The 27016-nt window shown below is 49.6% G+C and overlaps 1 protein-coding gene across 1 annotated transcript in view; it reads left to right on the top strand.

Moving 5' to 3' along the window:
• LOC121442179 (signal transducer and activator of transcription 1-like) overlaps positions 1 to 27016 on the top strand; it is a 38076-nt gene that overhangs the window by 7764 nt on the left and 3296 nt on the right. The window contains exons 6-24 of the mRNA XM_041643613.1: positions 3014 to 3103; positions 4823 to 4901; positions 6412 to 6503; positions 6816 to 6967; positions 8951 to 9109; positions 9668 to 9760; positions 10983 to 11042; positions 12642 to 12671; positions 12759 to 12852; positions 13823 to 13864; positions 15496 to 15579; positions 16064 to 16162; positions 17108 to 17243; positions 19075 to 19124; positions 19736 to 19830; positions 20763 to 20908; positions 22370 to 22555; positions 23471 to 23546; positions 24468 to 24567. Of these exons, the coding sequence (XP_041499547.1) occupies positions 3014 to 3103; positions 4823 to 4901; positions 6412 to 6503; positions 6816 to 6967; positions 8951 to 9109; positions 9668 to 9760; positions 10983 to 11042; positions 12642 to 12671; positions 12759 to 12852; positions 13823 to 13864; positions 15496 to 15579; positions 16064 to 16162; positions 17108 to 17243; positions 19075 to 19124; positions 19736 to 19830; positions 20763 to 20908; positions 22370 to 22555; positions 23471 to 23546; positions 24468 to 24567 (1863 nt within the window). The remainder of the gene's footprint in view (positions 1 to 3013; positions 3104 to 4822; positions 4902 to 6411; positions 6504 to 6815; positions 6968 to 8950; positions 9110 to 9667; positions 9761 to 10982; positions 11043 to 12641; positions 12672 to 12758; positions 12853 to 13822; positions 13865 to 15495; positions 15580 to 16063; positions 16163 to 17107; positions 17244 to 19074; positions 19125 to 19735; positions 19831 to 20762; positions 20909 to 22369; positions 22556 to 23470; positions 23547 to 24467; positions 24568 to 27016) is intronic.

Here is a 27016-nt window from a genome sequence, read left to right as displayed (position 1 = left end):
TTTCTCAATAGAATTTTTAGAAAAAAAAATTACATTACACATAGTTTTCTGGGAGACTCTAATGTTTCGTCTGCTGCCTTTGATGCCTCTGTGGCTGCTGGGTTGTTAAAAGCTGTAGAGTGGTCTTAATGATCTTGGCATTAAATGGGTGCCAATATGGTCCCAAAGAAGCCATTTCCTAACAGGAGATGGGCGTAGGGCAGAGGAGTGGGGGCAAGAGGGAAATACCAGAGTCACATGAACGGACTGAAACAGGGGGATGCTTGGACTCCACCAAGCATCGTTCATCAATAAGGCAGCTGTAAGGGAGTGTGTCCTATTCTTAACATTTCCTGTCCGCACCCTGGTCACCCAGCTAGCTTTGATAGTTTGGGAGGGGACCAGGAAGTCAGGATCCTCCAGGGACCTTTTCCTCGGTTGGGCACCCACATGGCTTTGAAGCAGACCCCAGCGAATATCTCCTAGAATGGGCAGGAACCTCCTTATGGGAGCTACACAGGGAAGTGACTCATTCCGAATGGCCATAGAAGTCCCTTTCGTCGTCACCGTTGTGAGGTGACATATGGGACTCTGGATGCCAGTCCTTTTCACATACATCTGAAACTGCTAGTAGTCAGATGTCTCGAACTTCTGCTGAAATGGAAAACAACAACAACAACATAACTTTCTGTGGAGCTTGATAAAAACCAGGGCAGGAAACAGTCACAGACCAGATTTGCTCATGGCTGTCTGTGTGATATCTGCACAAAAATCCTAAGTAAAAGGGCATGGAACCGAATTGAGTGCTGAACTATAAAAAGTGTATTTCACGATAAGTAGGGTTTATTAGCGGTTGCAAAGGTAGGGTTCCTGGGAAATCTGTTCGTGTAATTCTCTGTCTTACAAGATACAAGAAGAAAAAGCCTTGACTTCTCTGCAAAAATTCTAGAGAGTTCTGATAAAGTCTTGAGCCCATGGTTGAGGAAACGTCTTACAGATAAGAGCTGGTGGCTTTCTCATTGATGAGCTGCCGTACAGTCTCTTCCTCATGTCATGTTCTAGAGACAGTAGTTCCCTGGAAAATTCCAGCATGTCAGCAACACGCAGTGCGGGCGACTGGTACTTCCTCTGTGCGTCCGTCTGCCGTGCTGGTGGTGTGGGCCAACGCAGTTATGACAAAACCGCGAGCTCAGTAGTTGAAGTGGTTGTGGTGGTGTGCAACCTGTCAGTCATTCCACAGCTCGGGGGAAGAGGAAGGTCAGGCGTCCAGGCCACACAGAATGTTGAGGGCCACCCTTGTCTGTAGGAAGCTGTTCTAAAATATGCCCAAATCCCAACGAGACCAAAAAAGCATGCGCATTAAGATCGTCAACTGTGAGCTTTCGCTGAGTTAGTTAATAATTTTAATGCAGTCCTAATAACAATTGTAATATGTGTTCTAAAGCTGTCCAAGACCATTTTTAAATCCTTGTGAAAAATGAATGGAAATTAATAGCAAGGAATGCCCGAGAAACTCAAATAGAATGGGAGAGAGTGGCAGCATACTATAGCCATCTATAATGAACCATGGCTTCGAGGGGCTGTCTTCTGAGTGGAAAAATGAGCAGGAACAGGAACACTGAGAAATAAACTCAGCTAGAAATGTGTGTTATGAAGATGGTACCTCAAAGCGCTGGGAAGTTGTAAACTTCCCACTAAATATGGTAAAGATAGAATATGATCACGTTAAATGTAAGAATCAACTTCCGGGGTAGCATGGTAGTTAGTGTAAGCCTATAATCTCAGGACTTGCGCCAGTGTCTGAGGAGTTCAAGGTCACGCTCAGTTACAGTTCAAGGCTTCTCTGGGTACGGAAGACTGTCTCAGAATGAAAGAATAGATTGTAAATGTTTTATAGACCTTCGGTTTCAAAGAGGCGGCTCTACCATGCAACTTCACTGTAGAGGAACTGTTCCAATGGTCACTACATAGCCCAGAGAAGCCAATGGTGCTCAACTGTACGGTGATGCCGAACCGTCTGCCGTGGAGAAGTGTTGTGTGTGCTTGCTCTGACCAAAACATTACCCAATGGTTGATAAGCTGTTGAAATGTCACGTGATCATTACTTTGTGCAGTTTTAATGCTTTTTTTCTATTAGTTTAAAGAGATAAAATATAAGGTATTTTGAAAGGTAATAGTGAAGACCGAGAAGCACGAGGGGAAATACATTTGCTTACACCTCTCCGTGGGGCAAGCATTCCTGGTGCCTAGTCAAATCTAGGTCGAGTCCGGGCTGCGAAGGCCATGCAGGCACAGCTGATGGGCACAGCGTTTGCTAGGATCTTGCAGATACAGTTGCTGTCTTACCACTCACAGCTAGGTCCGGAGTATTGTCTGGCATTGCCCCAGCTTAGGTATGTCCCGAGGTGGTGAACACAGGTGCTGATGTCTGAACCCTCTGTCAGGACGCATGACTCCCTCCAGAACCCAGATCTGTATCGACTGTAGATTTTGTAGTGGAACAGCGGCCTCGCTGGTCTCGAGTGGCGGTACCTTTGAATTTTGGTGGACCCCTGAATCACTAGGATGGAGGGGATGTGATTCTGATTTAGCCTCTGGATTAGGGCCTGTGATTGCACTTCAGGAAAGCTGTCAGACGAAGGTGTTGCTGGCCTAGAGAGACTTTGAATCACAAGGTCGTAAGGTAATAGTTATGGACTACGTGCGCATAACCTGTGCACAGAATTTGACAAACTTGAAGTAATGCTTGCACGCTTCATTCAATTACACAGATATGTTAATAGAAACTTATACAAACCCTTGGCACGAATACGCCTACCCTTCTTTAGCTTTTATAGTAGTTTGGCAGCATTTTCCAGGGCCTTGAGAAATGAGGGATTTTTGTTTTGTTTTGTTTTAGATTCATATAGGGGGAATAGCTAATAAGCCTTAGAGGTAGGCAGGCTACAAGGCACGGGACTGGCTTTGGCATGTAGGCAAGCGAGTAAGTGTGTCAGAGAAAGGGTGACTATTAACGGTGTGTTTCCCATTAAAGGCCCAGGAGGGGAACATTCAGAACACCGTGATGCTGGATAAACAGAAGGAACTGGACAGCAAGGTCAGAAACGTGAAGGACCAGGTCATGGTGAGTACTGAGTGGACACATGCATTCTTCCACAACTTCCAAGGGGACAATGTGTCATTTTCTCCAAGTGTGAACCTAATATAATTTGAAATTATATTAATTAATTAGAACCTAATCTAAATTGAAAAGAAAAACAATCATTCTAAAGTTCTAAACAGAAGTAGACAAACTGATCAGCTCCATGTCTTATGGCCTCTGCTTTGGGTTCTAAACCCTGAGCTTCTTTCTCTTCCTGTGGCTCATGCAGTCAAGGTTGACTTTGCCCTCGCTGTCCAGTGAGCTGGATGCTGCACTTACCAGCCCTTTCTAGCCACATTTCTCACGGGGTGTCCCTGGAGTTAGACGGAGCTCCCTGTGACGCGTCTTCTAGAGCAGATTTAGTCTAGGGCTTGGAAGAGGAACAAAGCCTATCTCATTCAAATACAGCTCAGCACACTTGATTAGAATGAGGGGTCCTCCCGCAACCTTAAGATAAAGCCCCAAGACGGGAGACAAACAACTGAGGGCCCTCCTGTCCACCCCACACCATATGACATAGGACATAGGAAAAGTCCCCTAGCCGAGAGGTTCAGTAGTGCTGGAGGTCTGGGGAACAGGAGCACCTTTCTGAACCCCAAATTCTGGCCGTGGCTTTATTCTGCCGTCTGTTAGGGAACTGCTCCACTAAAGTAGAAGTATGTGGCCTTAACCTGGGAATAGTCGGGGACATCCGGAGAAAGCATATTGTAGACACGTGACCAGATCTCAGAAAAACGAGGTTTGTTTTTAGAATGAACATCCAGTTTGTTCAACTGAGCTGTGTCAAAGAGGACCCTGTTAACCACACAGGCACACCTGCTCACCCTAGTCACACCAGGACTGCCCCAGTCACACCTGCTCACCCCAGTCACACAGGCACACCTGCCCACCCTAGTCACACCAGGACTGCCCCAGTCACACCTGCTCACCCCAGTCACACAGGCACACAGTTCAATGTTCCAGAGGCCCAGGGTGCCATGTTATAATATATACAGTCAGTATACCAGAGGGGACAGATGCTGTGTTATATACAGTCGGTATACCAGAGGGGACAGATGCTGTGTTATAATATATACAGTCACTATACCAGAGGGGACAGATGCTGTGTTATATACAGTCGGTATACCAGAGGGGACAGATGCTGTGTTATAATATATACAGTCAGTGTACCAGAGGGGACAGATGCTGTGTTATAATATATACGGTCAGTGTACCAGAGGGGACAGATGCTGTGTTATAATATATACAGTCGGTATACCAGAGGGGACAGATGCTGTGTTATAATATATACAGTCGGTATACCAGAGGGGACAGATGCTGTGTTATAATATATACAGTCAGTGTACCAGAGGGGACAGATGCTGTGTTATATACAGTCAGTGTACCAGAGGACAGTAGTCCATGCTACAATGTGTACTAATCAACTTTCCAGGCATTTCAGTATACGTCATTCCAGACAGCAAGTCCCCATGCTAAAGCCACTCTCCTGATTGTTTCTTTTCTCATCTGATGGCTCTGTCAGTAAGGGGTGTACCAGGGCTCCTCTCATTGCATTATCTTCAGCGGGAAGCCTCAGGCTTCTTCTGCCCTCTGAAGTGTTACATTCTTATTATGGAAATATTTTGTGTAAAAGATGAGAGCTCTACAAGGCTGACTCATCTTTTAGGGTGGTAGAAAACTTATTTTTGTCTTTATTTGCAGTGCATAGAGCATGAAATCAAGACCCTAGAAGATTTACAGGATGAATATGACTTTAAGTGCAAAACCTCGCAGAATAGAGGTAAGAATCAAAACAGTGTTCTCTGGCTATATTTTCCCTGTCTACAGCAGTGAACATTTGCCAGATGTTTTCTGCATTTCCCCCGTCTACTGTAGTGAACATTTGCCAGATGTTTTCTGCATTTTCCCGTCTGCAGTAGTGAACATTTGCCAGATGTTTTCTGTATTTTCCCCCTGTTTGCAGTAGTGAACATTTGCCAGATGTTTTCTGTATTTTTCCCTGTCTACAGCAGTGAACGTTTGCCAAATGTTTTCTGATTGGTTGTCTGCTTTGGGCTCCTGATGACCCAGGCCAGTGTGTCTTATGTGCCCAGTTCTGCTGGACCAGATATTTTTCTTTGCAGCACGATCTTGTGTCGTGTTTAGCAGCGTCTGTGGTTCCATCACCAGATGCTCATAGTACTACCCAGAAACGCCCAGTCGTGACGATCAAAATTGTCCCCAGCCTTTGTCAGACGTTTTAAGGGAGGAGAACGCAGTCTTTGTTGACAAAGGTAGAGTGGTACCCAAATGGCGTTTCTGTGTCCTAACTCCGCAGCACTGCTCGCGTGTGACAGCAACGTCACCTGTTTTAGTGTTGCCTTTTTAAAATGATAACAGAAACTAAAGTGACCCCAAAAGGTCAGGCTGCAGAGCATGGCGCCCTGGTAATCATCTGGTCGGTAGGGACAGATTATTAGTGGGGGGGGAGAAGATGCGGGGCAAAGGGTCCACAGCTGCTGCTTTCTTGTTTGTCTACTTTTCAAGGCTACTGACGAGATTTGTGTACACTTAAGGTAAAGTTTTGCACTAAAACCTGGACCATGACTTAAGTACTAGATTTCCAGTTTTTCGTGGGAATTTATAATTTTCCAATCCACGTGGGTTGCCGGGAACTGGTACTCAGTTTAAGCAGGATGCACTTAGCTGTTTATATACTTAGGAGACGTTTTTCTCATTTTTTCCCCCAGTAAATACTGTCTTAGTATCTTTCCCTATGGCTGTGAGAAAATACTCTAACGAAAGCAGCTTAAGGGAGAAGGGTTTTCTTTTAGCCCTCAGTTCACAGTGCGGTTCCTTACAGTGGGGTGGTCGTCAGCTTGAAGCGGCTGTCATGTCGCATCTACAAGCTGGAAGCAGAGAGAGACAAGGATGCTGCACTCAGGTCCCCTCTTCCCGTTGTATAGTCCAGGGTTCCTGCCCAGAGACTAGTCCTGCCCACCGCCCGGGTAGGGTTTTCAGTCACTGTAATCCCTCGCAGGCATGCCAGGAGCCTGCCTCCAACACAGGCCTCTGTCCCTGGTGCAGGCATGCCGGGAACCTGTCCCCAACACAGGCGTCTGTCCCCAGCGTAGGCATGCCGGGAGCCTATCCCCCAGGTGATTCTAGATTCTGTCAAATTATCAATTAACCTCAAACAAGAGTCAGACTTCGTATTTTTATCACATTTTACATAAACTCGTGTGACTCTTGCTTTGGTCAGAGTGATCTTTTTGCAAATGTATGCCTACCTCCTCTTCCTTTGTTGACAGAAAGTGAAGCCAACGGCGTGGCCAAGAGTGACCAGAAGCAAGAACAGCTGGTACTTCAGAAGATGTTCCTAATGCTGGACAATAAGAGAAAGGTAGCGGCTGCTTCCGGTTTAAACGGGAAAAGAAAGTTCATTCTTTAAATGCATCTTTGTTTGGGGGTGGATAGAGACCACTTATAGGAGCCCCTCCCCTCTTCCCACTGTGTGAGCCCCAGGAACCAAGCTTGGGCTTAGTGAGCATCTTTGCCTGCTGAGCCACCCCACCAGCCTGGAGAAAGTAGACCCCCCCCCCCCCAGCTGAGAATGAAGAGAAACACGCTTTGCTTTAAAAAATCTTCCCAAGTTCAGTAGTTACCAGTGAATTCACACACACACACACACCCCTGGGGCTTCCTTTTCCTTTAGGAAATAATTCACAAAATAAGAGAGCTGCTGAACGCCATCGAGCTCACTCAAAACGTCCTGATCAACGACGAGTTGGTGGACTGGAAGAGAAGACAGCAGAGCGCCTGTATTGGGGGACCGCCCAATGCTTGCCTCGATCAGCTGCAGAGCTGGTAAGCTGTGCCTGCACTGCAGAGTTTGCAGATGACCTGCTGGATGGCCCGAGAGGGGGCACGGGCAGGCGAACAGGTGCTACTACTGACCTTGGAAGAAAGATCTCAGCCCCTTTCTGGCCCTTGAAAACGAAGCGGACTTCTCTCTCACACAGGGTCCACATTCTCTCTGCGTCTTTGTTTAGAAAGGTCACCCTGGCAGCAGGCTGGAGGACAGAATAGAAACAGAAGCCCACTGGCCAGTTCACTGCTAGCCTGTTACCGTGGTCCAGGGGAGGGCCTCTGAGAACCGCTGAGGATGGAGCAGAGGAACCTTGGAATGGAAGCGAGGGATGGTGGTCTAAGATGTCACCAGGCACCCCGAGCCAGAGGGCTAGTGGGGTTATTGAGATTGAACTGTTTTATTTATTTATTTATTATGCATACAGTGTATTGCTCCTGGCGTGTATGCCTGCAGGCCAGAAGAGGGGCACCAGATCTTACTACAGATGGCTGTGAGCCACCATGTGGTTGCTGGGAATTGAACTCAGGTCCTCTAAAAGAGCAGTCAGGACTCTTTACTTCTGAGCCATCTCTCCAGCCCCGAAATTGAACTATTTTTCTTTTTGAAGTTAAAATTAACATACATCCATTTATCTTCATCCTGTAAATTGTCCATCTGTATCCTAAGTAGCTCATGGGTAGAAGAGAGTTTCCCAACCCTGTATGACCTTGGACCTTGTACCCTGAGGATGCTGTTTTCCTAGGCCCTCAGCTGGTCAGCCCTGGGCTATCTGGAGACCATGGTGGTTGCCATGGGTCACAAAACCTCTTTCTGTGGCATTGACTCTCAGTATTAGATTGCCATTTTCTCTGTGAGTCACTGTTGGAATGGATCTCCTGGGAGACCCTGGCAGATTCTCCACAGCAAAGCACCCACATCACGATGAGGAGCCCCCCCTGGTGATGTGGGTCTGAGTTGGAAAGCCCCCAGGAGAAGTCGGCATTTTCCATGAGGGGCAGGTGTTTTCTCAAAGATTTTCTACTCTGGTTCTCTGAGTAAGTGTGTGGTACCCTGGGTGCCTGCCTCAGAAGTGGGACGCCATTAGCAGTTGACTGTCAGGAAGGAAAAGCCCCAGGGCAGTCACTAGTGCCCTCATTGGTCAGGCTAGAGGATGTGACCTGTGCCACTTCCTTCTTTCCTCTTCTCTCCTAGGCTACCCCAAGCCCAGCCCCTCATAGTGTCTCTAGGAGGCCTTGCAGCATCAGCCTATGCTTAAAGCAGTGTTTCCTGAGGCATCTGCTCAACTGGTCCCCTGTCTGTCCTCTATGGTTGGCCCTTTTGAAATCCTAGCTACCCTGAAATCAGAGATTACCTGGAGCCCCTGCTCTGCCCGGTAGACTTGCTTTATATAGCTGTCTTCGTCAGGGTTTCTATTGCTGTGAGAAAGAAAAAAAAATGACTAAAAGCAACTTAGAAAGGAAAGGGTTATTTCAGCTTACCACCCTCGGGTCATGCTCCGTAGCTAAGGGAAGTCAGGGCAGGAACCCAAAGCAGGAACCTGGAAGCAGGAACTGAAGTGGAAGCCAAAGAGGGGAGCTGCTTACTGGGCTGCTCCCCTTGGCTTGCTCAGACTGCTTCTTATTCACCCCGGGATAACCTGCCCAGGGTTGGCACCACCCACAGTAGGCTGGATCCTCTCACGTTAGACACTGATTGAGAAAATGCCTACAGGCTTGCCTAGGGTAGTCTGATGGAGGCTCTTTTTCAGTTGAGGTTCCCAGAAAAACGATAGCCTGTCAAGTTGGCAAAAACCTCCAGGCCTGCAGCTCTCAGAACCAGTGTCACAATTCTTCAGTTGCATGCTAAGTTTTGCTCTACAAGTAACTGAGCTGAAGGCTCCCCATCTCTCCCTGAGTGTGGATTCTGTGAGTCTCTTGAGGCCAGGCTGCTTTGGGACTGCGGCTCACTGAGACTGAGACTCGCGTCTCGTACCTCCCCAGGTTCACCATCGTCGCGGAGAGTCTGCAGCAGGTTCGTCAGCAGCTTAAAAAGCTGGAGGAGCTGGAACAAAAGTTCACCTATGAACCGGATCCGATCACCAAAAACAAGCAGGTCCTGTCAGACCGCACCTTCGTCCTGTTCCAACAGCTCATTCAGAGGTAAGCCCGGAGGACCGGCTGCCTCCAGAAAGCCCATCGGTTTGGAAGGCTTTGATGGGCTGCGCGAGGTTCCTGGCTTCTGCCGATGCCTCTTCTCCTTCTGCCCCTCAGCCAGTCTGTCTGGCTCAACAAGTCTGACCTCAGAATGTCCGTCCTTTCCCTTGTGCTGTGGCTTCCCCGTATGCCTGGCTTTCATATCTGGTCTTCTCATCTCCCGGGGCCCTTCGCGGCCTTTCCACCCAGGCTCTGAGACCCACCGAGGCTGTTGGTTTGGTCCTTCATTCCCTGTTAGCCACATGGGTCCCTCGGGCCACTCCTCCATGGCCTCTTTCTCCATCCCCAGTGACCTGGAGGCTGCTCCACACCTAGATCAGACAGTGCGTTTCTTACCTAGTTTGTCAGACTGTCAGAATATTTTCCGGTACTCCGATGTTTTCGGTCCTTCCATTTTTCCATCTATTTCCTCTTTGGGGAAAAAAATACCATTCATCTGTTTATTTTTTACTGCGTTAAGTTTGATGACAATTCTGACTTATCTGCTTTCCTGGACATTTACAGCTCCTTCGTGGTGGAGCGACAGCCATGCATGCCGACTCATCCCCAGAGGCCGCTGGTATTGAAGACCGGGGTGCAGTTCACTGTGAAGTTGAGGTAATGAAGGGATAGTTCCGTATATGCACACGGGCCTGCTTTTTTGCTAATTGCAAAACAGTACATTTTCATAGTAAGAGGAACTTAGAGCCTCGGAAATGTATATAACAGACCCAGTTCCCAGCAGCCTTCCCCCCCATGAACAGAGGCCCATAATGGAGCTGTGTGAATTCCAGATAGACACCGCAACAGCGTGTGGGGGTGGGGACTCTGGCATGTACGTTGTCCTGTGAGTGAATGCTTTCACCAGGCTGGACCAGCGGCCTGTGATCTAAATACCCGTGTACAGCTGCAGTGACCACCCTGTGTCTATCCTCCCATAATCTTGCCATAAATATAAAATGACGTGTGTGCATATTTCACATATAGACCCATGTACGTAAGTTTTAACAATTTCAGTTGTTAAAACCAGGGTGATATTTGTATGTAGTCTGCTTCTCTCCATGCTGGAGTCGGAGAGACGTTCTGCCAATGCTTTGGCGTATTCTGGGGAGTGGGCTGCATTCAGCAAGTGTTGCCCTGGGGATGAGCAGCTGGGCCCTGCAGCTCTGGCCTCGTCCCTTCCAGAAGCATTTATGGCAGCACAGGCGTTGTTTCTCCGGCAGGCAGTGTTGCAGCAACACAGTCAAGCACCGGGGAAACCTAGAACTCAGAACTGATAGGAAAGAGGAAACCCCCGTCACCTGTCACCTGCTCCTGATTAGAGGCTGCAAGTCCATCCCATCCTCCACCCCCCTGTGCCGTGGTGTCTAGCTATCAGAACAGAGGCTCATGGGATCTTAGTCCACTCTCTTTCTTCACGGCCAATGATCGGGTGCCAACCTGCTTTTTTCTGACTAGGGTAGCAGTGGGAATTTCATGTCTTGGCGGTGCTTTATATTTTCTCTCGCTAGCACAGGAAATGAAATACAAGTTTTGTAAAGAGTAGTATCCACTTTTTTTGCCCATATAGTAATTGGTCAAGAGTGGGAATATTGGTTAGATCTGTGTTGGCGGAGTTCTGTACAAAAGAGTTGCTTTCACTAACTTCTGGTTAGAATGTAAAGTCGGCGCTGTTAGTCCGTTAGTGTTAGAATGTTGTCCCAGTTCATTGTGATTACCCTAACCTAAAAGGGAAGAGAGCAGTCTGTACAACTGTTTGTAGTTGGGGAATTTACACAATAAATACATTTTAGTCAACAGGTTTTTTTTTTAAGGTAATGACTTTTGTTTTTCTTTCCAGACTGTTGGTGAAATTGCAAGAGCTGAATTATAACTTGAAAGTGAAAGTCTCATTTGATAAGTAAGATTCCTTTAATCTCATCTAAGATACTATTTAAAATGTTGGTTTTATTAACGTCTCCATCCAATAAGCCAATTGGAAACTCTTCCCAGGACCTAGGGCTGGACTGCAGGTCCTGAGACTGGCCGGAGGGGAAAGATGGCTACTGAGCTGCCGCAGGGCCATCAGGACATCCTAGCAGACTGAAATCACTGGCTGCTTTTCTGAGGGCTGAGAGCGGTGCCTGGAGCAGGTGCTTCCTAGCTTAGAGTAAACAAAAGAACAGAGGAGATTGCCATTGGCAGGTCTATAGCCGGTGGACTTTGCACATCTCAGCCCCAGAGGAGAGGCCCTTAGTCCAGCACACACCCGAGGTCCAGGCTGTGGTCTGCAGCCAGCTGGGCGATGGTTTCTGGGTGACGTGAGAGACTGGGCTGGGGTGAGGTGGGGCTATGGAGCCTGCTGCACTCATTTGTGTTTCGAGGCCATGCTCGGGACCCAGCCATGGGCAGGATCTCTCATGGTGGCAGTCCACATGAAGGAGCCCCTGCATCTCAGTTAGCACTGACCTAGCCATACCGCTTACGCTGGAGAAACACTCTCCCCACCCAGACACCTACTGCTCTTGTCAGACTGTGTCTTGTGCGAGCTCAGCTCATTCCAGAATGCTTTGTCATGATTCAGAGCGGCTTCCTCTGACTTTCTGTCTCTCCCCGCCCTGTTACAAATATTCTTCATGGCACTCTGTGTCTGTGCCTTCCCTGTCGTCGTCTTTGGTAGCAAAACATCCCCAAAATTCAGTGGCTTGAAACCTCAAAGCGTACTATTGCTCACATCGTCTTCTCTCGTCCTCCTTTCCCTCTTCTTACCTGGTCTAGATGAAGAATGTTAGTGGAGGGAGGTTGTTGGTTCCCGGGCCGCCCAGCTAGCTCAGACCCGATATAATCACACAGAAACTGTATTAATAATTAAAACACTGAGTGGCCCATTAGCTCTAGCCTCTTATTGGCTAACTCTTACATCTTTTTTTAAAATATTTATTTAGTATACAATATCCTTTCTGCGTGTATGCCCGCAGGCCAGAAGAGGGCACTAGACCTCATCACAGATGGTTGTGAGCCACCATGTGGTTGCCGGGAATTGAACTCAGGACCTTTGGAAGAGCAGGCAATGCTCTTCACCGCTGAGCCATCTCACCAGCCCCTAACTCTTACATCTTAATTTAACCCATTTCTATCAATCTGTGTATTACCATGTGGCTGTGGCTTATCTGCTAAAGTTCCCAGCATCCGTCTCCAGCAGCTCCATGGCTTCTCTCTGACTCCTCCCTTCTTTCTCCCAGCATTCAGTTTAGTCTTCCCCGCATACCTAAGTTCTACCCTATCAGGCCAAGGCAGTTTCTTTATTCATTAGCCAATAAAAGCAACACGCAGACAGAAGGACCTCCCGCACCAGAAGACATATTTACTGAGTGAACTGCAGGAGGGCAGCAGGCTAGGAAGTAACTGCAGTACCCCCTGCAGCCTGTGCAGCCAGCTTTTATCTTTAATCTATACATCTGTCTAGCATCTATTAAAACATATTTCAACTCTACATGTGGTTTTTTTTTTTTTTTTGCAGAGACGTGAACGAGAAAAACACAGTCAAAGGGTAGGTGAGACGCCTTCTTTGTACTTTGCTCTCTTGTCTGTCTACGGGTTCGAAGCATTTTAAGGCTTTGTGTCTTGCGCTGCACAGATTTCGGAAGTTCAACATCCTGGGCACGCACACAAAAGTGATGAACATGGAAGAGTCCACCAACGGAAGTCTGGCCGCAGAGTTCCGGCACCTGGTAAGCAGAGCAGTTTGCTGTCTGAAAGCTACCGCTGGTCCTTTGGGACTCTCATAGTGTGTGGCCTCTAGACTCGCGCTACCATGGCATCCTGGTCCCTCCTCGGTGTCCCTCGTCTCCTCACTGTGTTTTTTGACATGCTTACTCCAGAAACACTCTTGGGGCTGTACTGATCTCAGTCAAGTACGTCATCCACTCACATTAAGTATGTGAGCACTTGCCTGTGAGCGGTCGCTATGACTCCCCACAGTGCTCTCAAGAAAGCCATTCCCACGGTCCATCCTCACCGCTCCCACCTTCCAAGTGTGTAGCAGCCTGATTACCGCTGTAGCAAGAGGAGGCCCCAGTCCACAGGTGTGGCACCTTTTCACTGGGTCCCAGCTTATGAGCCGCAGACCTCTTGGCTAGGGAGTTAACGTGTGAGGCAAGAGCCTCTGCCCAGCTTGGGCATCCGAGAGTGTCCAGAACAGCCCTTTCAACTTCAAAGACTGAAGTGTGATCTGGGAGACTATGTCGGCCTGGGGTGCCGAGCCTAGGCTGGGAGACCTGGGGTGCCGAGCCTAGGCTAGGAGACCTGGGGTGCCGAGCCTAGGCTGGGAGACCTGGGGGTGCCGAGTCTAGCCTGGGAGACCTGGGGTGCCGAGCCTAGCCTGGGAGACCTGGGGTGCCGAGCCTAGCCCGAGAGACTGCTGAGACAGCCAAGAAGCTGCCTCGTGAGTCTGGGACCATGAAAGAGCTGCGGACGGTGCTGATGTACCATTGCACAAGGAAGCGCCGTAGTTCAGGGGCCTCATCTCTGTCAGCGTGCCCACATCCCAGCAGGCTGCTGGAGGAGTCACTTTCCTTCCTGTTCTGCCAATAGTGTCACATACGTCTCTCTGGTCCTGATGGGACTGATTTGTGAACGAAGATATCAACTGTGTTGGTTAGCCTTATGTGTAAGTTAACCATGTGGTCTTTTGTTTTACAGCAACTGAAAGAACAGAAAAATGCTGGCAACAGAACTAACGAGGTGAGCATCTCTGGACTGTGAGGGGGTCCTGACCAGACTATGTGTTCTGAAAGGACACATCACAGAGGTCCTTAGACCTGACAGGGAAGAGCACTGGGGTGTCGGTGAAAATGCCTCCCTGCCTTTGTACTTTTTGGGTAGAAGGCAGTGTAACCCACAGTCTCATAGGACCTACAAAGACAGCCAACCGAATGGGGCACAATGGGCTTTTGTATTGTTCATATCTGGGTGAAGGAACGGAGACCCAGAAGTTAGTGCGATTTAGCCAAGAATACATGGAAAAGCGGCAGCAAGAGACAGAAAGTTACTATTTTTGTCATAGTTACTATGATGAGGCATGTTTCATACATGCTGAAACGCCAGGAACAAAAAGCAAGTTGGGGAGGAAAGGGTTTATTTGGCTTACCCATCCACACCACAGTCCATCACTGGAGGAAGCTAGGACAGGAGCTCAAACAGAACAGGAACCCGGAGGCAGGCACTGATGCAGAGGCCATGGAGGGGAGCTGCTTACTGGCCTGCTCCTCGTGACTTGCTCAGCCTGCTTTGTTATAGAACCCAGGACCACCAGCCCAGGGATGACACCTACCATGGGCTTCCCCCCGCCCAATCATTAATAAAGAAAATGCTCTACAACCAGATCTTATGGGAGAATTTTCTCAAGTGAGGGTCCCCCCCCCCCCCACACTTGTGCTTGGGCTGACTTGAAACCGTCCAGCACAGTGGCTGATACCGAAGACCTGGTGTTGCGAGGGTTCCCTGCCACCGTGTCTCCTACATGGTACCATTGCCTTCTCACAGATCCCTTTTACAGCCTGAGCCTTAGGAGTTATGTTTGTGGCGATTGAAAACTGAGAGATGGTTGGACGTAGTGGCACGCACCTTTAATCCCAGCGTTCAGGAGGCAGAGACAAATGGATCTCTGTGAGTTGGAGGCCAGCCTGGTCTATTAAGGGAGATCCAGGACCATGGCTACACAGAGAAACCCTGTCTCAAAAAAAAAAAAGCAAAGGAAAGCAAAGGAAAAAAATAAAAAGGGAAATGAGAGATAGATAGACAAAATGCTTGTGTCTGGTTCTGTTTGGAATTGTCCTTGGTGCGCACACCACTTGCTGTCATTCCACGTCACGACCAGTAGAGGTCACTGAAGCAATGAAGCAAATGGTGGTTTGTGCAGCCACCTTCCAGTCAGCTTCCTTAGCTGTCTCTGTCACCCTCTGTGATCCCAAGGCACTCTGGAAGCTCTCCCTTTCTACCCACCCGATGCGTTTATGACCGCCACGTTAGTCCTTTCTGTAGAGGCTCTCGCTTGAGAGGCATGTGCTCTCTGCCTTCGCCTCCATCGCCGCTTGAGCTGTGCGGTCCACGCGGGGCAGGCAGATGGTTGGAGGTCAAGAGGATAAACCCATCTGTAGTGCCTTCCCACTGATGTTTCTCTCTCTAAATAGATTTGCTGTAATTACAGACACCTTTGAGAGAACACCTAGGCGCTGGGAACTTTAAAATCTGGGGGAGATTGTTGCATTCTGAAGTCTTCCGGACCACGGTTGATTTTTAGGATCTCTGCGACCTGTTTGGGTTCTGGGAGCGGCAGGGTCAGTGATCAAGCTGTCTCCTTTTCCTCTTCCTAGGGGCCTCTCATTGTCACGGAAGAACTCCACTCCCTTAGCTTTGAGACCCAGCTGTGCCAGCCAGGCCTAGTGATTGACCTTGAGGTGAGATTTACCAAGGGAGAATATGCTTGATTTTTTACTTCCACAGGGTTTTTATTTCAGAGTTAACTTACCTAATTGCAAAAAAAAAAAAAAGTGATCCCTTTAAGAATTTATTATTCTAAAAATTCTGTATGTATGGATGTTTTATCTGCATGTAGGTCTGTATACCCCATGTATGTCTGGTGCCTGCAGAGGTCAGAAGAGGCACCAGATCCCCGGGGATCCAAGTTACAGACATTCGTGAGCCACCATGTGGGGGTGGGAATCAAACCCTGGTCCTCTGGAAGAGTGACCAGTGCCCTTGACTGCCGAGTCCCCTCTCTTGTCCCCAGGGTGATCTCCTCCAGCTAATACTAAGTTGACATTCGTGATTCGGGAAGCTGGAGGCTTGAATAAACTTTAAAAGAGATGTTCTGATTGAGACAGGAGCTGCTGAGTGTTTGCCTGTGAGTCAAATGTTCTCAAGGTCTCTGTTCCCTTCCAGACCACCTCTCTGCCTGTCGTGGTGATCTCCAACGTCAGTCAGCTTCCCAGCGGCTGGGCTTCCATACTGTGGTACAACATGCTGGTGACGGAACCCAGGGTACGGAAAACACGTTTGCTTTAGTACAGTCACCCAAGGCTGAGCTGCCTGCCGCCTGCTCCCCGTGACCCCGTGGCTTCACTAAAGACTCGAGGGACTGGACTGGCAAAGTAGTCAGGCACACGTGCTGGCCAGTGATTTCCCTCCCATGGGCACGAACGCAGGCAGCCGGTGATCTGATTTCTCTGGTTGTCGAGTGAGTCTCTTGGTGTCGTTTGTTGTAAAATGTCAGCATTTGTTCAGTGAACATGCCCTTGTCTTAGAGGGCGAAGGGACTGCCGATTGGTTGTTGATTCTCAGTAGGAGAAATACTCGTGCTCTCTAAAGTAACCAGGAGCTCTTGTTAAATACAGAATCATTGCTTCCTGGGGAATTCCAGAGTTCAGCTTCATCAGCCTCTAGACACGGCATTTCCGTCAGCCCATCTACACAGAGCTGAAATGCCCTTCTTTTGAAAGGCACCTTATGTAATGTATTTGATAACTTCTTACCAAGTCTCTAGCTCAATGCCACTGACGTCGTGCCTGGGTGAAGCTTTTCTAACACCCATATCCTCTCCAAAACGGACCCCTGGCTTTCTTGTGCTTAGACACATCCTACTACATCAGCACAGTGCTTGGCACTGTTTTAAACAATGAAGCCACCCACAAAAATCACAAAAGTTCAAAAACCAGAGAGGCCAAAACAATTGCGAGCGGCGATAAAAAGCCAGGACGTTGTTCTGTTCCATCTCACTTGGGAACATCAATGCGTGGCCACAACGTTGCCTCGAGTATCAGTTTTGTAGTTAAAATGCTAGTGAGGAAATAGATTCTAACCGTGCTAGCTCGGAGGCTTCTCATCCCCAGCTAGAAGCCTGTGTGTCACAGAAGCTAGCACTGAGCTCTGGGGCCTGTGCTGCTGGTGGCTCCCCTGTGACCCCAGTTTCTGGGTGTTTCTTTCTAGAACCTCTCCTTCTTCCTGAACCCACCGTGCGCGCGCTGGTCCCAGCTCTCCGAGGTGCTGAGCTGGCAGTTTTCATCGGTCACCAAGAGAGGTCTCAACGCCGACCAGCTGAGCATGCTGGGAGAGAAGCTTCTGGGTAAGGTGAACGCCCACCCGCGGCAGCTTTCGCTTTCCATCTGCCTTTATTCTTTCTTTCTTTCCTTCTTTCTTTTTTATTTTGGTTTTTTGAGACAGGGTTTCTCTGTAGCTTTTGGAGCCTGCCTTGGAACTGGCTCTGTAGAGCAGGCTGGCCTCGAACTCATAAAGATCCACCTGTCTCTGCCTCCTGAATGCTGGGATTAAAGGCGTGCGCCACCACCGCCTGACTATTCTGTTTCTTAAAGGTAGGAGAACGTTAAAAGTCAGTTGGCTTTTTAATTACAGCCAACTGTAGCCAAGTGAGAGGAATGCTTTGAAAACAAAGTTAAGTCCTGGCAAAGGAGCAGTGAATCCCCCCATGCACACGCAACCCCACCCGCACGGACTCCATATCACCTTCCCACGCACACCACCACGCACTCCACCCCACTCCCACGCACCCCACACCACCCATGCGCCCCACACCACCCCCACGTACACCACCCACACCCACACACACCACCACTCTCTTAACATTTCTGGTACAGGATTTCAGGGTAAGTTTTCAGATTATAAAATATGTCACATGAGCCTGAAATGAGTTATCGATGAGACGGACGAGCTCAAATCTGTCCTTAGGGAGTAAGCAAGGAAAGTCCCTGACACAGAATAAAGTTCTAGGCTTAAAAGCCCCAGACTCTCGGGCCAGGCGGGCCCGTGTTGCAGGAGGCAGGGCCAGTTCTGTCCATCAGGCGAGGCTGGACCAGGATAGGGGATTCTCTCTTAGTGGCTGATGAATGAAAGAGCCAGTCATCGCTGACAGACCTTCCAATGAACGGGAGTATCTGAACCACGTCTTTAAGATTCCATCGACTCCGTTGTCCATCACAGACTGCAGCGGAAGTGGGCCCTTCTCAGCCAGGGGACCCTCCGCAGCGCCTTCTACCCAACTTGCATATTAAGGAAGGTCTCAGGTCTTGCTCCGTATCTATCTGCATTTGATGAGATTCAAGGATTTTTTCCCTGCTTGTTGCTTACCTGTGGTTTTCCTTAAATGAAGGCAGTGGATTGTAACATTAGGTCAGACTGGTCTGTTTTAGTTCTATGGCTAAGCCTGACTGTGGCTTGCATTAGTCTGAGCCGCTGTCCAATCTGGGAGAAGGCAGAGGGAAACAACAGAAGTCTAAAGTCTAAAGTGAGAGTATGAAGCCAAGTACTAGTTCTGATGATCACGGGGTGATCTTGGTCTTACTTTGAACTGTTCAGCTCATCTGTAAGGGCTTTTGGTGGGGGAGACTTTGTGTAGGCAGTTAGGGGAGCAACGGGAAATCATGCTGGGTGGGGTTGGGAGGGAGGGCTTCTCCAGAGAGCCTTGCAGGGACAGATACCAGAGTAGCATCAGCTTGGAAGGGAGACCTAAGAGGCAGCAGACGGCTCTGTGATGCTTCAGTCTCCAGCATATTTCCATAGTCAGAAGCCCAGTAATCCCCGCCGTTCCTTCCTGCCTTGAGAATCAAGGCAGCAGATAGGTGTGCTGGCTGGCGCACATCTATAATCTCAGTGCTGGGAGAGAGAGGCAGGGCCAAGGGAGGGGTGATGAGTTTGAGACAGGGAGAGCCTGTCTTACAAAATAAAGAAGTGAAATACAACCACCACTCATAGGGTTTCGACTATTTGGTGGTGTCCACTTGGTCTGTGTAGCTGCCGACCCATTTCCGGTTCCTGGACCAGAGAGCCAGTCACCCCTTTGCACTAAGTTCTTCCATCTTGAGCAGCTATATACAAAGTTGTCCATCTGGCTAGAGTGTCCGATCCATTTCAGTCTAATAAAAGGGCTACTTCCCCCTTAGGTCCTAACGCGGGCCCTGACGGTCTTATTCCGTGGACGAGGTTCTGTAAGGTAGGTGCTGCCTGGGTTTTACAGCTCTGACCCCGCGCGTTCTTTCCACTCTGGGGTGGCTTTCCTATTTCTCGCGGTGGCAGCTCGCTGTTTACTTGTTCTGGCATGTTCGTCCACCCCCTCACACCCCCTAGGCCAGTTGTTTACTTTCCTTCTGTTCAGGAGGTTGTTCCAAGCCCGACAGGAAGCACCTGTCTGGGCGATAACATTCTTCCACACCCCAAAGCGTCTCCAGTCCCTCACGGCGGCCCCTTAATCAGCAGGGTTCTGGCTGAGGCCGTGTGAAATGTGTGCAGTGACCTGTGCAGAACCGCTCGCGCTGAGGGCACTAGAACAGGATGTTGCTACCCGGTTGGGCCCCGCCAGCTGGAGCTGAGCCGCTCACACTGGCCCCGACTCCAGTCATCTGGGAGAGCATCCCTGCTGGGGTGCTGCAGTTGGGCCAGGGTGCCAGGGAAAAGGAGAGCGCCAGTTAGTCAATCAGAGGCTAGGGACTCGGGCATCCCCTGCTAAGGGACAGCTGTCACTCGTGCCTGAGCTGGGGCCTCTTTGGAAGGGACAGGGCACGCCGCTGCTTTTGTTTAACCAACTGTGCGTTTCTGTACTTGCAGGAAAATATTAACGATAAAAATTTTTCCTTCTGGCCTTGGATCGACACCATCCTGGAACTCATTAAAAAACACCTGCTCTGCCTCTGGAATGACGGGTAAGGGTCACCGAGGGCTGAACGTGGAAACGGTTTTTAGCATGTGTGCTTACGGCTGCGACAAGGTCTAAGCTGGGCTTCATTACTTGAGAGGAACTTGGTCTCCTCACAGACATGCACAGGAGTCACAGCTGTCTGTGAGCACAGCAAACTGTAGGCCAGCCAAGGCTACCCAGCGAGATTCTGTCTTAAAAATAATAGAAGAGAAGGGGTTAACTCATTTGTCCCCGGGATCAATGGCTATCTCAACCCTAGCTTCCAGTTGACAGGAAGTGCCGCGCCCCGCGCTCCGGTGTCTGTACCCAGTTCGCGAGCTTCGGGCAAGGGGGCTGGAGGTTAAAATACACAGACACACACAGACAGAGAGACCGCAACATGGGTCATCGTTGAATTCCCCAAGGATGCCCCCTTTATTGTGTTCAGGGGCACATTATATAGAGAGAGCCATGCCCCAGCCAAACCCACCAGAAACCATTCTCCTGCCGTTTGGGAACTCCTGAAGGTCTCCTGCTCAGAGCAGCTGCTGGCACTCAGATCAGGGGAAAACAAGAAATTCAGGATCTGGGGGTCTCACTGCTCCCAACAAGGAAGTGCTGGCTGGCCGTATGAAAATGCACCCTCTGAGCCCGCATCTCCAGTACGAGATGCATAGACAGTCATTTTCATGGTGTTTAAAATCAGCGAGGACCGGAAGAAGGCCCCTCACTTGTTTATGGAGCTTCATGCCAATGCAGCGTTCCTCTCGGTTCTTACTTGAGCACATCGTGTGTAAAGGAGAGGCGTCTGTAAGCCTCGGTTAAACATTTTGAATGTGCGTTTTTTATAATACGTTCTGTTTTCAAGTGGCAGCACTTTTCTTAGATTGTTAAGTCAAAATGAAAATTAAAACTCATGGATGAAATACAAAATATTCCTATTAATCTAATGTCCAGGTGCATCATGGGCTTTATCAGCAAGGAGCGAGAACGCGCTCTGCTTAAGGACCAGCAGCCGGGGACGTTCCTGCTGAGGTTCAGTGAGAGCTCCCGGGAAGGCGCCATCACGTTCACGTGGGTGGAGCGGTCGCAGAACGGAGGGGGTGAGTGAAGCGGGTCTGCGCACGCGCAAGCCTACCGTCCCTGCATCCACCCCTGCAGAGCGATCAGTTTGGGTAGCTTTGGAACTGAAATCGCGTATCCTATAATTACATAAGCTCCCCACCACCGGGAACACCGGTGTCAAGCTGCCCGGGACACGTGAGAATGATGCCTTTCAGAGCCCAAGGCCAAGTTTTTCCTTTCTCTCGGGTCTGTTGCCTGCAGATCAAGGATATGAGTCAACACTATCTGCACCCAGTTGTTGGAAGGGATCACATTTCCCACAGTGTAGGATTTCAGACGTAGCCAGCTCCAGGATACCTTGCCTGGGCGAGGACCGACTTTGTGCGCTGCGCGTCCACCCAGTTACAGGGGGCCGCGAGGATGGGGTGCAGCTCCGCCCACCTTCAGGGGAGGGACTTCGTCTCTCTGCCTGTTAGATACCTATTTAGCGGATCTCTGTGAGTTCGAGGCCAGCCTGGTCTACAAGAGCTAGTTCCAGGACAGGCTCCAAAACCACAGAGAAACCCTGTCTCGAAAAACAAAAACAAAAAAAAAAACCAAACCAAAAAAAAAACAAAAAAAACAAAAAAAAACCCAAAAAAACAAACGTAGCTCCGAACGCAGCTTTCCTGTGATAAGATGGGGCAGGTGGGAAGAAGGAAAAGTAACAGTGACAAACCGATGGTTGCTTATGACTTGCCGCTGGAGGGGAAGCAGGGACTTCTTGTTTTCAGGAGATAGAGTCAGAAAGAAGGAATACTCTTCTACTTTTTTTTTTTTTTTCTGATGAAAACAGCCAGAGACCTGGATTCAGGTCCAGTGCCGGCAGTGGGCACTGAGGTCTGCCCCGTTTTGTTTTTTCCTGGTAGTTCATTTCCCAAACCCATTGAGAGATGGTGCTAGGAGACCTCTCAAAGAGGAGCAGGGCAGCGTGGGCTACAGAATTGTCAGAAACCTGAGGGAGAGCCCCAGCTTGGAGCAACAGGGCATGCTCTGCTCCGAGGTGTCCTGGGCTCCGAACACCTGAAGCACAGCTTATGCCCTGGGAGAGACTATAGGGAAGAAGTAGCTTGCAGCATCTTTGTTTTGAGAATTGCTTGTTTTAATAAAACGGGGTTTTTCACTATGAAAGGAAAGTAGGAAGGGGGCTCATCTTTAATAACACGATTTGCAGCCCGAGCCCAGTGACCCGGGCAGAGGTATCCGTGGATGGGCATTGCTTTTGTTAAAGATGCAAGCTTTGCACTGGAACTAAACCCTGAGCAGAGGTCAGCAAGTGTGTTGTTCCTGAACAAAGGCAGCGCTTGCTTTTCCTCCGAAGGCAGGATTAGAACACAGAGGCCCTGGGTGGACAGACCTCGCGGGCTGTACCTGCTCCTCACCAGACTCTGCCTGCAGGAACTTTAGACCTCTCTGAGGTGCTAGGTACTCAGTCAGCCTCTGTGATTTCCTCCTCCTAGAACCCGACTTCCACGCCGTTGAACCCTACACGAAGAAAGAGCTTTCAGCGGTTACTTTCCCCGACATTATCCGCAATTACAAAGTGATGGCTGCTGAGAATATCCCAGAGAATCCCCTGAAGTACCTGTACCCCAACACAGACAAAGACCATGCCTTTGGGAAGTACTACTCCAGGCCAAAGGAAGGTGAGTGTGCAGCCCGCCGTGGTGCCCCAGATGGGAGAGGACAGCGAGGTCTGTGGTGCTCAGTTGCTCCCAAGCGAGTTCCAAACACATTGGCCCCCATCATCCTATCAGTGGCTCATGATGGCACAGATACCAGTCCATCGCTTCTGAATTGATGGGGCAGGGTTTTTTAGACAACGCCATACACTCAGTACAGCTGAAGTGAAATATCGCTTGGCCTGCTGTGACTAGTATGCAATGAATACATATTTCTGTTCTGAGGATACTGGGAAAATCCATGTCTAGTTTTTATATGTTTGTTACTGCTTTCTCTACGTGAAAGGGTAGAGGGTAGGAACCAAGGCTGACCAATTTCTTCTAGCCTGCCTGGGTTCAGGATAAATGAGCGGTCCATTCGGGTGGGCTCAGTTGCTTCTTAGAGCCTGTGGTTGTGAGACTTAGGGGCCAGAGACTTCTCGGATGCAAGTCTGCCTCTCCGGTCATGGGATCACATTCGGGAAAATTCATACTAGACCTGCCCAGTTTTGGAACATGCCAACAAAGCTAGTAGCTGTTTGAAATATGAAGTCTAACTAGCCGTACCTTGACTCTGGGGCAAAGATCCCTTTAGGCTACCCCACGGCTGTGCATATTCCATCAGCTAGACCAGCCTGACCTTGGCATTCCTGGGCTTCATTCGTCTTCCTCCAAGACCACAAGCCTTGGGAAGAGGCCAGTGGCTAGACCCCTGGCCTTCTCTTGGCCGTTTCTCCATTCCCACCAGGATCTCAGATGACCTTGGCAGGAAGGTCATGACCCCGTAAGGTTCCAGGACGCGAAGTTGTCAAGTCAGACAGAATGGGTCCCTCGAAGCGACGGTTCCGTTCCTGTGTAATTTCTGCTAACGCGAATGCCGTGATGTGTGCTTGCTTCCAGCCCCAGAACCAATGGAGCTTGACGACCCTAAGCGAACGGGCTACATCAAGACCGAGTTGATTTCGGTGTCTGAAGTGTAAGTGAGCTCGGAAGACTGACAGTGTCAGAGCCTCACGCCAGCCTGGCTCCTGGCGGGGGCCCCTGGATGGCGTTGGCTCGTAGCTTGCTTTTCTGCTGTAGTTGATGCTGCCATTACAGTTGGACTTTTTGGAAAGATCCTGACTAGCCCCCCGGTGTGACTGCTTGTCAGCATTTTACTGCCTTAAGATAAACAGCAACAAAAATCCCAAGCGAAAACAGCAATGAACAAAATAAAAATAAAGCGAAGTTGTATGTAAGGAATATACTTTCTCCCCAGATTGATCCTTTGGAAAAGTATGAATAAAATAAACAAAAATGGACGATTGGGAGAGTAGTTCTTTTCAAATCAAGAAAAGGCCAGAGTCATAACCGAGATCCATTTCCTCCACTTGCGTTTATTTTGTTGTTTCATTCCACAAAAGGCAGAAAGTTTTGGAAAAAGTCAATTGTCAGTTATTTGGCTTGCGGCACTGTCTTGGGGTGAATGGATGTAGTCTTCATGTAAAAACACTCTGTGGAGCAGCCTTATCTGCATACAACCCTCAAGGTAGGGATGAGGGATTCCCCCAGACACTTCTCTGGTGCTTTTCTGTCCAGGGTAAGCCTCAGAAGTCTGCCCACGCAGATGACACCGCACACGCTCACACCGAGGCTCCACCAGGCAGCAGGGGTGTAGGCTTCAGTCTTGACAATCGCTCACTCATGTCTAAAGTTTAGTGTATCCCCCCCCCGGGGCCGGGCTGGGGACATAAACCTCCCATGATCTGCAGTCTTCCCGACATGTTTTATAAGGTGTACGCTCTTCTGAAATCAAAATACGAAGTGGTCACTCAGTGGCGGATAAAAGAGAGTCTCGGTGCATTGCTGCCTGTGTAGCTTGCGGTTAACACTGCCCTCTCTCCTCTCTCTCTTCTAGCCATCCCTCTAGACTTCAGACCACGGACAACCTGCTTCCCATGTCTCCGGAGGAGTTTGATGAGATGTCCCGGATAGTGGGCTCTGATTTCGACAGTATGGTGAGTACCGTGGCCGGCTGGTCCCATCCTGAGAACGCCTGAGCAGGCTGGTAGGGCGGCAGATCAGAAGTCTGTCTGTGAGGAGCAGCCTTGGGCAGAGAGAAAACTTTTTAGAGAGATGAGCCTGTATTTAGGACAGCTGCAGCAGCAGCAGCAGGATCTCATCCCTAGTATCCCAGGTGCTCACATTCCCTTCCCCAGGCAGCAGGAAGGCCTAGCTGTACTGACAGTTAACACACTAAGAGACCAAGGTTTTCTGAGGCAGATGTATTCCCGTGGCTGCTTAGGGCCTGGGTGAAGGAGTCATCCTTAGGAGGGCAGATGCTGGTTGGTACAGCATTTCCACACTCGCTCACGGGGGGTAGGGAACAGAGGGCAGGGCGGGGGGCTGAGAGTTCCACTTGCTACATAGGATGCTAACTCATCCTGCCAGCTTTTGAGGCTGTGAAGGACGGGCATGAGGAATGGTTCAGGGAGCGAAGGTTAATTAATAGGTTTCACGATCTAAATAGAAACACGGTGTTTGCAAAAGAGACAGTCTTCTTTGGGGAGAATGTTTTTCAGCTGATCCAGTAGGACCCCTTGCCTTTCAGCCTGAGGTCCATCATCCCACGTGTTCCGTCTGGGTGACTGGCAGTCTCGCTGATGCTGTTTCATTTGAAGCCCCTTGCCACACGGAGTTAGGCCAGTTCACTTTCCAAAGCTTGATTAATGCTTTCCAAAATCATTCTCTTAGCTGTAGCAGGCGTCAGGCGGTTCCTCGTCGCCGCGGGCTCTGTACCTAGCAAAAGAATGTATCCCGTAACGAGAGTCAGAGATGGGGACAGGAGAGAGAGGAAGGCTTCAGCCACGGATGTCCGTGTGCTCAGGGAAAGCATGTGTCACCTCAGTTGTTGTCTGTTCCTCACATGGGACCTCACAGAGTGGACTGGGAAGCTCAGGAGATGCTTTCGTAGAGCTTCCTGGCTGCTGAGACTGGCGGAGCTAGTGTGGTCACAGAACCGTGCGGAGTTCTGGGAAGCAAGCCTCCGGTCTGTGTACAGCAGCACCCTGATACTGCTGTCAAGGGTGTTTGGCAAATCTCATATGAAAGTGGAATAACGGCAAAGTTTGAGAACGTGTAAACCTGAGCAAAGGGTCTGAAACCAGGATGCGTTTTCACGCCTCCTCTGCCCCCCAGGAGATCTGCCACGTCACTACTGCCGCTGTGTGCCAGGCAGAAGCTCTTGGCCTCTGTTAAGGCAAAGGCAAGGCAGGGCTGGGTGGGAAGCCTGTGCCTGGAATTTGGCATACGGTTCCAGCTGCCATCACTGTGGGTCCCCGCGACCTACTAAATCCCTAGTTCCTCCATTTGTACAAGGAGCACGACTTTGAGTACGCCGCAGCGGTGAGAACTGGGGGGGTTTCACACCCTCCGACAAAGGCCAAGAAACGGTTCGTAGCCTCCAGATGCCGTTCTGTTCTAGCAATTTTATCCGTCGGACTTACGGAACAGACACATAGGATGTATAGATACAATAAATTAGTTTGTGAGAAATACCAGCTTACCACAGTAGTCTCCAGGTGAACCCCAATGGTCTCAGAACCTCTATAGAGGTCCTGGTCTGATTGGACAAGGTGAGAATGGGATTGGCCTGTCAAAGCAGCTTAACGTCACCACAGTGTGCTCCGTCCTCGACCCTTTCCCTGACTTCTGTCCCGTGGTAACTCTCGGGAGTGAGAGTATGAGGGCCGAGTGAGGCGACTCTGCCTAGAATCCCAGCAGTTACGAGGCCAGGACAGGAGGAGCTGATGTTGGCGGCCACATTGGGCCACGCAGACATTGTCACAAAACACATGGAAGTAGGTGTGTGCTCCGAAGTGAACTCAGCTGAGCTGGCTTATTTCCATGAGGAGGCGGCAGCCATGGACTAGAGAGGTAGTGAGGGTGGCCAGCCGGGCCAGCCTTGGTGGTCAGACTCCTGAGGTGACTGTCCATGAGGGCCAGCATCTGAGGACTGGTTTTCTATGCTAGGACGTGGGCATTTATTTATGTAGCATAACGTTCCCATAGAGTGGACTTGCCTCTTGGGGCTAGGGTAGAATCCGCTTACTTTCCTAGAGGCCTTTGTCCAGTCTTCACATCAACACTGCCCGCTAGTTTCTTCTCTGGCACTGGACATTTTATACATGCTTTCTTCGGCCAGACCTGTGTGCTGGGCACTATTAGCCAACGTAGGGTATGAAGAACTTCACAGAGTGGCAGGATTTGGACGCAGGCTGTCTCTCCCGCTCTCCTTCTCTCCCCTGTTCCTGCAGTAGTACACCATTTTAACTACAGATCTGTGTCAACAAGAGTGCCGTTTAAGAGACAAACCCACCAACACGGTTTTCAGTCTCAAACTGCTTTCCTAGAACTCCCTAGAGGCTTTGCGGTCTAGTGCTTAGGCTGGTGAAGTCTTCACTGTGA

This window comes from Microtus oregoni, unplaced genomic scaffold (assembly GCF_018167655.1).
Source record: "Microtus oregoni isolate MIOR12 unplaced genomic scaffold, Mior012 000087F_ref0000451, whole genome shotgun sequence".
Classification (NCBI taxonomy): Eukaryota; Metazoa; Chordata; class Mammalia; order Rodentia; family Cricetidae; genus Microtus; species Microtus oregoni.
Note: the sequence above shows the minus strand (reverse complement) of the source record. Positions and strands in the feature narration are given on the sequence as shown.